This window comes from Microcebus murinus, chromosome 6 (assembly GCF_040939455.1).
Source record: "Microcebus murinus isolate Inina chromosome 6, M.murinus_Inina_mat1.0, whole genome shotgun sequence".
NCBI classification, from domain to species: domain Eukaryota; kingdom Metazoa; phylum Chordata; class Mammalia; order Primates; family Cheirogaleidae; genus Microcebus; species Microcebus murinus.
In genome coordinates, this window is record NC_134109.1 from 73788455 (window position 1) to 73802200 (window position 13746).

The following is a 13746-nucleotide window of genomic DNA, read 5'->3' on the forward strand; positions in this document are numbered from 1 at the left end:
CCTGCTTTCCATATGCACAGTCGGTGGAGGGCAGAATTCTGTCTGAGCTCCTAACCTGCTTTTCAGGTCAGCTGCAGCAAGGGGGTTAAGCACAAGCCCTGGAGTCAGACTGTTGGGAGTTAAGCCACAGCTCTATCACTTACTAGATATGTCACCTGAGGTTATGAGCTTCTCTGTGCCTCAGCTTCTTCATCCCTAAAAACTGGGGGCAGAAAAGTAACTATGCCTCAAATTGTTGCTTACAGGACCCAAAAGAGATACTCCACTGCTTGGCACACAGAACTCAATAAATGTTAGCTATTATTGCTGTATTAATCACTACTGGGTTTCAGCTGTGTCACTGCAATATTCTAGAGTTTGCAGAGACTTTACAAGGTCACACAGCCTGGTGGCCATCTCACTAGCCTGACCCTCTCAAGTGGAGAACAGGTCCAGATGGATTTCTCGGGGGCCTCCTCTGGCCTGGAGAACTTTTTACCGATTTCCTCAGTGGAACATAGAGCAAAGCCCTAAAATGCTGCCTTGTCATAGTGTCTAAGCATCTCCTGGTGGCCACCTTCTTGCATAGACTGCTACCATCTGCTTGCTGTCTCCCTCCTGTAGGCTGGCACTCCAGGCTTGTGGGATGAACCTGTTACAGCAGGCACCAGAATATTATCACAAGCTCAGCACTGTGAGAAGAAAGGCTGGATTCTGGAACATACCTACTTCCTGCCTTTTTGTTTCCACCAAAATAAAATAAATAGTAGGTCAATCAGCAGAAATCATAACTGACTGACAAGTGGACGGGCACAGAATTTAAGAGCATAACAATCCTCAAAGTGCAGGTGATATCTTTGCAGAAGTCTAAAACTGGAAGACCCCATACATGTGTTCTGATCTCATTTCCTCATTTAAAGATAAGGAATTAAGGTTCAGGGAGTGTCTCTATCAAGGGTTTCACAGGTAGTTTTGCAAAACTGATCCCCATCTACTTCCACTTGGTGCTGACTTCGGGAAACACAATAAGCTACTTGTTAACAGAATGAACAGCTGGGTTCAAAATCAAATGGTTAACAAAAGGCTTCGAAGGAAGGCGGCTAGCTCACAGTCCTGGGTTCTCATGTGGCAATCCCTTGGAAACCTTCCAAGCGAGAGGGCGCTGTACGTACACTTACCCAGCAATTTGTAGAGGAGGTTCAGAATTTCTTTCCAGGCCATGCCACTCTCTTCCCTGGCAATCCCTGCAAAGTGTGCTACGCTATTGTAGATATTCAAGCGATCGATGCAATTTAAGACAAGGGCCAACATTCCCTGAGAAGGAGAGTTGAGGAAAGAGTAAATGTCCTGATTAAGTAAGTAGAATCCCTCTTGCTCCTTCCCCTCCCATGTCATTCACCGGTGAAAGCTGATAACACTAATATGCAAACACACCTTCATGGTGCCAGCTGAGGTTTGGGTTTTTGTCCTCCTAAAAACAAAATATGCATTTTTATGCCTAGAGACCTAAATAGCATCTATTTGGGGAATGAGTCAGCAGTCTCTTCTGACGGTTTGCCCCCACGTGTTTAACTCAAATCCAAGGACATACTGAGGAAGAGGGAGCGTGAATGAGTCTCACAAAAACCTGCTTTCCGTCTGGTCTGGTGTGAAGTGATTCTGACTCATGCAGAAACAGCTCTGGATACAGTACCTGTTTTCCCCTTAAATCTCAAGTAAGTGCAAGAAGTTCCATTCAGATGTACAGGGCAATTGTGCTTGCTTCCTCTCCACAAAAATGTAGAATTTTGAGACAATAGGACCAAAAGAGGATTTTCAACTACTTTTCCAGCTTCCCATTATTTCACTTTTTAAAAAATTGTTAATTTTTATTTCAAAATATTAGGGGATACAAATGTTCTTGTTACATGGATGAATTGTATAATGCTGAAGTCAGGGCTTTTAGTGTGATGGTCACCAGAATAGTGTACATTATACCCAATAGGTAAGTTTTTTAACCTTCACCCCAATCCCACTCTCCCCATTCTGAGTTTCCAATGTCCTTTTATGTCACTTTATGACTACATATATCTGTTGTTTAGCTCCCTATTAGTGAGAATATCTACATACACACATACATACACACACACATCACATTTTCTTTGTCCACTCATCAGTTGATGGGCACTTAGGTTGATTCTATACCTTTGCAATTGTGAATTGTGCTGCAATAAACATTTGGGTACAGGTGTCTTTTTGATATGACTTTTTCCCCCCTTTGGGTAGATACCCAGTAATGGGATGACTGGACTGAATGGTAGTTCTACTTTTAGTTCTTTGAGGAATCTCCATACTATTTTCCATAGAGTTGGTACTAATTTACAGTTCTATCAACAGTGTATAAAGCATTCCTTTTTCATTGCATCCATGACAACATGTATTGTTTTTTTTTTTTTTTTTTTTTTTTTTTTTGAGATAGAGTCTCGCTTTGTTGTCCAGGCTAGAGTGAGTGCCGTGGCGTCAGCCTAGCTCACAGCAACCTCAAACTCCTGGGCTCGAGTGATCCTTCTGCCTCAGCCTCCCGGGTAGCTGGGACTACAGGCATTCACCACCATGCCCGGCTAATTTTTTATATATATATATCAGTTGGCCAATTAATTTCTTTCTATTTATAGTAGAGATGGGGTCTCGCTCTTGCTCAGGCTGGTTTTGAACTCCTGACCTTGAGCAATCCACCCGCCTCGGCCTCCCAAGAGCTAGGATTACAGGCGTGAGCCACAGCGCCCGGCCTATGTTTTTTTATTTTTTAATAATCACCATTCCAATGGGGGTAAGGTGGTACCTCATTATGGTTTTAATTGCATTTCCCTGATGATTAGTGATGTTGAGCATTATCCAGTTAATTTATAATACTATGCCACCTCTTAAAAACACTTGAGCCTAGCTGTTCTTAAAGAGTAGGAGGGAGATGGTAAGTGCAGTTTCAGTAGCTTACAAGGCATGCACAAAATGTGTATACCAGAAGGCTGAGCAAGGATGGTTCCACATTCTACTCCACTAATTTTGGACATGCCTAAGAGACAAGCTCTGTCCTGAGGCATGGTGGGTCCCAAAGTATAACTGTGGCCTGTTAGCACCAGATCACCACATCCAAGTTTGGAAAAAGCCTGTGACTTGTCTAAGGTCATACATGGTCAGGAATGGAGCCAGAATGAGAGCCTGGGTCTCATTAGCCCCCAGTCCAGGCTCTACTTCCAGTGATTCAGGTGCTCAGGTACTGACATAAAATCTAGCATCATCTGTATCTTTCAAACCAGCTTCTCGGCCATTCCTGTTGTGGGAGAATCTAGGCATTGGTATTTTTCAAACAGGCTTCATAGATAATTCTGACATTTCCCAAAATTTGGGAATCATAGCCAATGCCATGTCCTAACAGCTAAAATTTATTGAAAATGGTTTTTGGATATACACGTGGCACGGAGGCTTTAAAACGTAGCCTGGTTTGAATGTGCCACCATTGCTAGTACAACCAGAGTCGGCCGACAGGGAGTGTCTGCGTCCAATAAATCCTTTTCTTTTTTCTCTTTTTTTGAGACAGAGTCTCGCTTTGTGAGTGCCGTGGCGTCAACCTAGCTCACAGCAACCTCAAACTCCTGGGCTCAAGCAATCCTCCTGCCTCAGCCTCCTGAGTAGCTGGGACTACAGGCATGTGCCACCATGCCCGGCTAATTTTTTCTGTATGTATTAGTTGGGCAATTAATTTCTTTCTACTTATAGTAGAGATGGGGGTCTCCCTCTTGCTCAGGCTGGTTTCGAATTCCTGACCTGGAGCAATCCGCCCGCCTCGGCCTCCTAGAGTGCTAGGATTACAGGCGTGAGCCACCACACCCCGGCCTCAATAAATCCTTTTCTTCCCAGCATCCGAATCTCTTTCCTGTTCTCCAGCTCTTTCATACACATGCACAGAGACAAAGCTAAATTGCAGTCATAGAGTTATCTTAGCTCTAGACACATAGAGATACTCAACTTTTTGTTCTGACTTACCTCTTCCTTGAAAAGATTCTGTCTGTTTTTGAGCGAGCGGAGCTTGTTCTGTTTGTCTTCATGCTGCATCTCCTCCTCCGGGGGCTGGAAGTAGGCAATCAAGTCCTGCAGGGTCTGCAGGACCTCTTCCGTAGGCAGGGTCACGGGAGCGGCTGTGCGATTGTTTCCACTAAAAACCATGAGATTGACATGGCTCAGGCGCCAGCCACCAGCAGGGCCCTGACAAGCCCCCACTGGGTCCTGCTCCGAACGGCCCCACATTGCACCCTGCGCTGCTTCCCTGGGGTAGTCGCTGTGCCAACAGCTCCAAAACAAAATTTGCCAGCCCACGGAGCAATGGAAGAAAATATTCAGTTTTGATTGTAAATCTATTTCATAAACAAAGGGAGATGACTCCTTTTAGCCCATTTGTTTTCAAGCAACTTATAACTCATCGTATTAAAACTGCTGTGATATTTCAGCACCTAGCATCACATAGGTCTTCCCTAAATGTTTAGTGATGATTTTTTCTGTAATCTAAAGAGGGAACTTCAACTGTGACGAAGACAGTGACTTTTCCATCTGCAGCAGATGCTTCCTTCCTTTCTGCATACCCGTTTGTCTGCCACATTTTTTCTCTTTAAATAAAAAACACTTTTAAAAATAACAAACGTATTAACTCACAGTTCTTTTAAACTATCAACCCTTCTTCTTGGAATTGGTTAAACATAGGGCTGGAAGGATTTCCATCCTGGGTCTCTCTGTTTTCTGTCTGTCTCTTCCCATGCTCCCCTGTCTCTCCCTCAGTATGCCTTCTCATGTCTCTGCACGTGCTTTTCTCTCCACGTTTGTTTCTGTGTGTGCACGCACACACCCGCTTTCCCTTCACCCCATCTGCTGATGTCTCCCCTTTGCTCTCTGTATCCGTGTGTCCTTCCTCTGACCTTCTTCTTCCTGTTCCCTCCTCCCCTTCCCAGAGTCTCCCCATCTCTCAATATCCTCCCCCCCCTCTGCTTTAATGCTTGTTCCTCTTTGTTCCTCTGTGTAGCCCCAAAGCTCATGTCACTGGGCCTACCATCTCTCTCTCTCCCTATTATATTCCTCCTATCTTGTGTGTATGTTCCTGTCTCTTTTGGTTTTATTTTTCCAGAATTTTTGTAATTAAATTCTTTCAACAGAGAGAGACTACAAGCCACCACAGATATCCAAATGAGCCTTCATTTTTTCATCCCCTTGTGGGGTACATGTGTGAGCCTTTCCAAGGGCGAAGGCTAGGAAGAGGAAGGGGAATAGGCCCATCTGCTGTGGAGTTGCACTGTTAAGGCCCTGAGTGACTGAGAATTGGCTGGTTACGTAAGCAACATCAGGTCTGCTCCTTGAGGTTCAATTTCCAGTAAGTTCTCCTATGCATTTACAGTATATTTGTTTAGTCGACCACTGTTACATGTTAATCTGGACTCAGGCTAAGAAAAGATTGTCAGCTAGGTCCAAAACAAAGACTGAACAAGCTGTGAAAATGCTCAGGCTGTAAGGTGATAATCATTCCAATTTTGGATGGAAAAACGCCAAGTGTATGCAATGCACGTGGAATACCAGCGCGGACGATGAGCTTATTACACACAGGGAAGTACTTCTCAGTGCGTACACGACCCCTGGCAGTGCTCAGCCCATGGCAAGTTCTCAGCGAGTGTTTGCAAGTGACTACCTGGGACATTATTGGACAAAATAATAGTGAGGAGGAGAATGCCACGAGGACATGAGGTGAAGGTTTGGGAATACAAAACTCAATCCTACATGTCTTCCCACTTCTAAATTCAGTGAAGGAATGAATATATTTTCCTCAATATTTTGGTCCAGTTCCAGGTTTTGCCTATTTTTTTTTTTTTTTGTTGTTGTTGTTTGTTTAATTTTTAACTTTTTGGTTTTACCAGAGACACTGAGGCTGGTGTTAGAAAAAGATGAAAACAAGAGGTTTACAGGCCTTTTTGTAGCTTGCTGGAATAGCAGCACATGGACTGCACAGGGAGCTGGAAATGCAAGGTTTTAGTCTTGCCACTGCCATTAACCGTGTGGTATTTTGACTGCCCCTAAGCCTCTTGCGCTTCAATTTTACACCTGGAAAATAGGCAAGGCACACTCTATGATTGCCAGACTTGCTCACGTCTAATTTTTTGTTCTGTGGATTCTCATGGCTTGATCAGTTCATTTTCCCCTTGAGGAAACATCAATATAATAGTTCATTGAACTGAGGCAGATCCATTGCTCCTTTAAAAAAGGGGCACGTATCCTATGATTGGCACTGGGGACAGTGGTGAAAATAGACATGACCTTTGAACAGCCTCAGGGTGTTCACAGTCTCCTTTAGAACCTCAGAGTAAGCCAAATGGACAGGGACGAGATGGTGTCTCGATTCAGAAATAACTGCAATTGGCCCCTGTGTCGCCCCAGCTTTCTTCAACTCCCTGAGGTTCCTGTTCCCACTATATTCTTGGACTTCTGCCAGTGAATTATTTTGTTAAATACCAGTGAGATCCCAGGTGACTCTGAGTACTTACCATACCATGACCATAATATAATTATGTATATATTGTTCCTCTCCTAAGGTTAAACTCAGAGAGCAACAGACAGTATCTTTTTCCCAGCAGGATTTCTGAGACTCCTTAATCCACTGCATTGTTCATTTTTCCTAGTGGACAGTCCCTAGCAACTCTACAAAGGATGACGAGGCAGCATGAATAAATTTTAACCTTTTTTCTTTCATTGTTCTTGTTTTGTACACTCCCTATTCCTTTAACCATAATTTGCTCTTGCAAAAAGGCTGCCCCTCCTTCCACTTTCCAAATGTACAAAGCATGCACTGCTGGTTTCTCAAAAGAGACAGGAGAGAAGAATCCGCTTCCAAAATATTGTTTCCTCCTTCACTTCCTAGCTCTTGCAAAATCCAAGTACTATGAGTTTTGCAGCCCACACCCCTTATGCACTTTTTTTTTTTTTTTATCAGTCCTCCTTTTTGCCTAAAACATCCTGTGATGGAACAATCAAAAATTTCTCCATTGAGAGCAGGACTTTTTTTGAGTTATTTAGGAACTCAGTAAATCCTCTCTCACACAAAACAATGATAAAACTGGACAAAACATCAAAAACAACCATTTCAGGATTCTGGAAATTGACCAAAGGCATACAAAAAAAATCAAGTAGTATTTATATTTTAAAAATTGATCAGCCTTGGTAAGAATAGTAAGAGTCCATGGTGTTTCAGCCTGTGGATGTTTCCATCTCCTCCCCTGCTTCATGGCAAAGAGGCTCTAACAGGGTGGGGTAAGCCACGTGTAAGGCCACACGCATGCTCAGGAAGGACTGGAGAGGACCCTAACTATCCATCTCTGACTGAAGGTGAGGCCCCATGCAAGCAGAAAGTAAAATGTAGGACAGAACTATAAACTGCCTGAACCTTTAACATGTCATCCAGCTCACACTCAAATTGAGAGGCAAATGGCTGCAGGCTTGCATTATAAGAAATATTAATACTAAAAAAAGTCTTTTATAAAGTGAAAATAAATGGGAATTGTAAATGCATATTGGTTGTATAAATCAGTAATGATGATGCCTAACAAGGTTAAAAATAAATAAGGTATTATTACCAAATAGTAATAATATATAAGTAAAAGTTATGGAAAAAAAAAAAGAAAATGATACCAAAAGTTACTAGAATCCATTCAAAGACATAAAGAGATAAAGAGTATTAGTATAGGTAATTATGTAGGTAAATATAAAATACAATATGAATATATATTTTCTCTTTTGTTCTTGCAATTGATTAAAAAACAATTGCATGAAACAATTATAAAACTCTATTGCTGAGATTACATATGAAGATGTAATATACATGGCAATATTGTCACAAAAGAGGGAGAGAATAGAACAATATTCAAGCAAAGTTGCTTTATTTTGTTATGTTAGTATTAATTTGAAGTAGATTTCAAGTTAAATAGAGTTCCCTAGAGCAACCACTAAGAAAATAACTTTAAAAAGTATTTTGAAAACCCAGCAACATAATTAAAATGGTAGGCTAGAAAATATCTAACAGAAAAAAAGGCAGTCAAGGAGAAACAGAAGAACAAAAAGGACATGAGACAAAAAAAACACAACAAAATGGCAGACATAAATTCAACTATCTGAATAATCATATTAAATATAAATGGATTAAGCATACCAATGTAAGGGGAAGGTTGTCAGACTAGATTATTAAGAAAGAATCCAAATGTGCTTTTTACGAGAGACACACTTCAGATTCAAAGACATAAACAGGTTGAAAGTACAAGGATTGAAGAAGATGTATCATGCAAACAGAAACCATAAAATCTACATGTAAGATATCTGAAGTGGCTCTACACAATAGACTAAAAATATTCATAGAGAAAAAAGGAAGATGGTTTATAACTACAAAGGAGTAAATTTATAAGATATTATACCTATCATAAACATTTAAGTGCCCCAAAAGAGAAACCAAAATATATGAAGCTAAAACAGACAGAAGTGAGATAGAAGATGACAAATCAATAATAATTAGAAATGTTAATAACCTATTCCCAAGAAGTTAATGTAATATACCATATTAAAGAAGGACAAAACTATATGATCATATCAACAGACAAAGAAAAAGCATTTGACAAAATCTAATGCTCAATCAAGATAAACACTCTCAACAAACTAGGAATAGAAGGAAACTTTTTCAACCTGATAAAGAGCATCTATAAGAACCCTGCAGTCAATATTACATGCAACAGTGAAAACCTGAATATTTTCCCTCTAAGATCAGGAATAAGACAAGGATGTCTGCTCACACTGCTTTTATTGCACACTGTAGAAGATATTCTAGCCAGTGTAATTGTGCAAGAAAAAGAAATAAAGTGCATCCCTATTGGAAAGGGAAAAATAAATCTCTCTTTATTCATAAATGACATAATCCTGTATGTAGAAAATTCTAAGAATACATACACATACACAGAGCCCACTAGAACTGATAAATAATTTCAAATAGGTCACAAAATACAAGATCAATATTTTAAAAACCTAATTTCTATACAACAGTATTTCTATATACCAGCAGTGTACAATCTGAAATGAAATTAACAAAAATAATTCCATACGTAGTAGCACCAAAAATAATCAAATACATAGGAATAACTTTCACAAAATTACAAGATGTTTGTACTAAAAATTACAGTATCTTACTGAAAGGAATTAAAGAAGAATAAACAAATGGAGAGACATTCCACATTTGGGGCTGGAAGATTTAGTATTATGAAGATGATAGCCCTCTAAAACTAATCACTAGATTCAATGCAATGCCTTTCAAAATTCCAGCAGGATTTCTTTTTGAAATTGACAAATTCACCCTAAAGTTTACATAGGAATGTAAAGAAACCAGAAACACCAAAATCATTTTGAAAAGAAGTACAAAATTGGAGGACTCACTCTACATGATTTCAATACTTACTATAAAGCTACATTAATCAAAACAGTGTTATTTTGGAATAACTAGGAGTCCAGAAATAAATTTCAACATTTATGGTCACTTGGCTTTTGATAAAGGTGCCAAGGCAATCTGATGAGGAAAGGTAGTCTTTTCTGGCAAATTGTGCAGGGACAATCTGATAGCCATATGATCCCCATGCAAAAGGATGCATTTAAACCCTTACCACATATCATGCACAAAAAAGGACTTAAAATAGATCACAGACCTAAATGTAAGAGCTAAAATTCTAAAACTTTTAGAAAAAAAATAGGAGAAAATCCTGGTGACTCTAGGTTAGGCAAAGAGTTCTTAGATATGACATTAAAAGCACAACTCATGAACAAATATGTTAAAGTGGACTTAATAGAAAATAACTTTTGTGCTTCAAAAAATACCATTAAAAATGAGAAGAAAGGTCACAGACAAGAAGAAAATATTTGCAAATCATAAATTTGGTAAACAACTTGTAACTAGAAGATAAAAAGAACTCTCAAATCTCTAGTTGAAGACAAATGACCCAATTTTAAAAAGGCAAAAAATTTAATTACCTTTTACAAAAGAAGATATAAGAATGGATAATAAACACAGAAAAAGATGTTCAATATTATTATTCCACTCTGAAAATGCAAATTAAAACCACTATGACATACCACTTCATAAGCTCTAGAATGGCAACAATCAAAAAATCAGATAATAAAAACATAGGCAAGGATGAGGGGAAACTGGAATTTCACACATTTCTCAGCGGACTTTAAAATGGTGCATCCACTTTGGAAAAACGTTTTCCAGTTTAAAAAGTTAAACATACCCAAATGTCCACTGATGGATGAATGAGTAAATAAATGTGGTATTTGCATACAAGGGAATAGTATCCAACCTTAAAAAGAAATGAAATTCTTATACACACGACAGCATGGATAAAGCTTGAAGACATTTTGCTCAGTGAAACAAGCCAGACCAGACACAAAAAGACACATAGTATATGTTTCCACTTGTATGAGGTACCTAGAATAGTTAAATTCATAGAAACAGAAAGTGGAATAGAAGTTACCAGGGGCAGAGGGAAGAAGAGAATGGGGAGTTACTGTGCAGTAAGTACAGTGTTTCATTTTGGGACAAAAAAATACTCTGCAGATGGCTAGTGGTGATGCCATTGAACTTAAACATGGGTAACATAGTAACTCTTATGTGATGTATATCTTACCACCATAAAAGATATGTTAAAAAGTGACACAAATTTACATATGACTCAGCAATTCCACTCCTATTATTCCAAGAGAAATGAAAACATATCTGAAAGCTTTTACACTAAAATCCATAGAATTACTCATAATAACTGAAACAGGAAACAACCAACTGTTAAATTGATGAATGAATAAACACAATGTGATAATGAGCATCTGGATCTATATATCGACCTGCTTCTCTCCACACACACACACGTGCGAATACTCTTCAGCAATAAAAAAGGAACTGAACGTGAATAAACCTCAAAAATATACTGCTAAATGAAGAGGCCATATTCAAAAGACAACATATTTTATGATTTAACTTATCAATTAATGCATTCAATTGGGACAAAAAGCAGATTGGTGGTTGCCTAGGGCTGGGGGTGGCAACTAGAATAAACTGCAATGGGCATAAAGATATTTTTAAGGTGATGGAAATGTTCTAAAACTGAATTGTGGTGATGGTTGTACAGCTCTGCAAATATATTAAAACTCACTGAACTGTACACTTACAAGGATGAATTTTATGATATGTCAATTCCACCTCAATAAAGCTGTTTAAAAATAATCTTCCCATTGTCAGGCATGTAACTTCCACTGATTTTGAAAGTAACAGCTTTATTGAAATATAATTCACATACCATAGCACCACCTATTTAAAAGGCACAATTAAATGGTTTACTGGTTTAGTATAAATAATCACAGAGTTGTGCAACCATTACCGCAATCAGTGTTAGAACTTTATTGTATTAGCCCTCCATAAAACCCCTTACACATTAGTAGTCACTCTTCCCTTTGCCCCTGAGACACCCCAGCCCTAGGTAATCACTAATCTACTTCCTGTCTTTATAGATTTGCCTATTCTGGACATTTCATATAAATGAAATCATTCACTATGTGGTCTTTTGTGACTTGCTTCTTTCACTTTGCATAATGTTTTCATGGGTTCATCTATATTGAAGTATGCATCATACTTCATTCCTTCTAAGTGCCAAACAGTATCCACTGTATGGATATAGCACATTTATCCATTTCTCAGCTGATGGACATCTGGATCATTTCTACTTTTGGGCTACTATGAATAATGCTGTTATAAACATCTGTGTATAAGTGGACATGTGTTTTCACTTCTCCTGTGCATATACCTAGGAGTCAAACTGATGGGTCATATCATAACTCTATGTTTAACCTTTTGATGAACCTCCAGACTGTCTTCCAAAGCGGCCACAAGATTTGACATTCCCACCAGCAGGATATGAGGGTTCTATTTCTCCACATCCTCTCCTACACTAGTTAGTAACAATCTTTTTGATTATAGCCTCCTAGTGGGTGTAAAGTGGTATCTCATCACGGTTTAGTTGACATTTTCCTGATGGCTAATGATGCTGAGCATCTTTTCATGTGCTCATTGGCTATTTGTATATTTTCTTTGGAAAAATGTCTATTCAGATCTTTTGACCATTTTTAATGTTCTTTTTCATTGTCGAGTTTTAAGAATCCTTTATTCTAGATTATAAGTCCCTTATCAGATATATGGGTTACAATTTGTTTTTCTATTATGTGGGTTGTCTTTTCACTCCTTTGATAGAGCCCTTTGCAGCGAATCATTTTAATTTTGAGGAAGTCCAATTCATTTTTTTTCTTTTGTTGCTTTTGCTTTTGAGTGTCATATTTAAGACACCACTGTCTAATCCAAAATCATGAGAATTTAGGCCTATGTGTCCTCCTACATGTTTTATAGTTTTAGGTCTCACATTTAGGTCTTTGATCCACTTTGAATTAACTTTTATGTACATATGAGGTAGGGGGCACTGACTTTTACAAAATATTTAAGGGCAGAAGTTGAGAGAAGTGGGGGCCAGATAAATAAACCCATCCACCTAGAGAGTGATCATCTTGATGCTAGTTAAGGCTACATGAAAAACTCATGTTTGCATGCAGCTATCTTTTTCTGCCTATACCAAGACAATCGTTCTTATAGCCTTTCTTTGAAGAAGAGAAGCAGCTTCTGGAAGTAATGAGACATAGGAAGGAAAAATTTTGCTCAGAGATCACAGGAAACCAGTGGCAGAGCCAAAAGTAGACAAAAGATTGTTGATTTGCAAGTGTCAATTTCATCGTGTGGCATGAATACCTCTACTATCCACTCTCCCTTCTCCAATTTTAGTAACAGAACTTCTGACTTGTACTAGATACATAGTCAGCCAGCCCAAGATATTTTCAGGCTTTCTCAGTTTCCCCCTTTTGCAGGGTAGTCCTCAGACATGGTGCTAGTAAGAAGCTATTTGTAGAAAACATACTAAGACAACAGTTCTCAATTGTGGCTGAATGTTAGAATCACCTAGAGAGCTTTAATAAAATACTAGCAATTTGGATCCCCCCCCTCCAGAGATTCTGATGCAATTGGTTTGAGATACAGCCTCAAAATTTGGGTATTAAAAGCTCCCTAGATGAATCTAACATGTAGCCAAGGTTAAGATCTCTATTTCAGCACAGTGGTTTTTAAACATTAGCATATATCAGCATCACCTAGAGGGCCTATAAAATATGATTTGATGGATTTTACTCCCAAGAGTATCTGATTCAGTAGGTCTGGTATAAAACCTGAGAATCTGCATTTTAACAAGTTTGCAGATGATGCTGAGGTGCTGGTTCAGAGACATACGTTAAGAATGTGTCAGAGAATCTGGGCAGAAAGGTAGAAGGAATCTGAGCCCTAGTACCTGGGCTGCACTACTTTCCCTAAAAGCCACCTGTCTACTCTACCTTATTACTTAAAAGAGAAGTAAAAGTTTATTCTGAACTGCAACAATAGCTTAGCCTATATCCTAACTAATGCATCCCTTGGATTGCAATCTTTCAACAAGTAAAGCTATATAAAAAATGTTCTCATTTCATGCAAATTCACACATGCAATTGATACCCTCTTGGCTTTAGAGATAATTTCCTACAAGGGAAGAATGGCTTGGAACACTGCACGGCTTACAACAGAATCTGTTTCTCATGGTAATTGGTGAA

General features: G+C 38.9%; 1 protein-coding gene across 5 annotated transcripts in view; it reads right to left on the reverse strand.

Moving 5' to 3' along the window:
- Nucleotides 1-13746, reverse strand: part of RYR3 (ryanodine receptor 3) — a 505145-nt gene that overhangs the window by 260760 nt on the left and 230639 nt on the right. For all 5 annotated transcript variants that reach the window (XM_076004231.1, XM_076004228.1, XM_076004227.1 and 2 more), the window contains 2 exons: nucleotides 4003-4171; nucleotides 1158-1293 (listed from right to left, as the gene is read on the reverse strand). In XM_076004231.1, the coding sequence (XP_075860346.1) occupies nucleotides 1158-1293; nucleotides 4003-4171 (305 nt within the window). The remainder of the gene's footprint in view (nucleotides 1-1157; nucleotides 1294-4002; nucleotides 4172-13746) is intronic.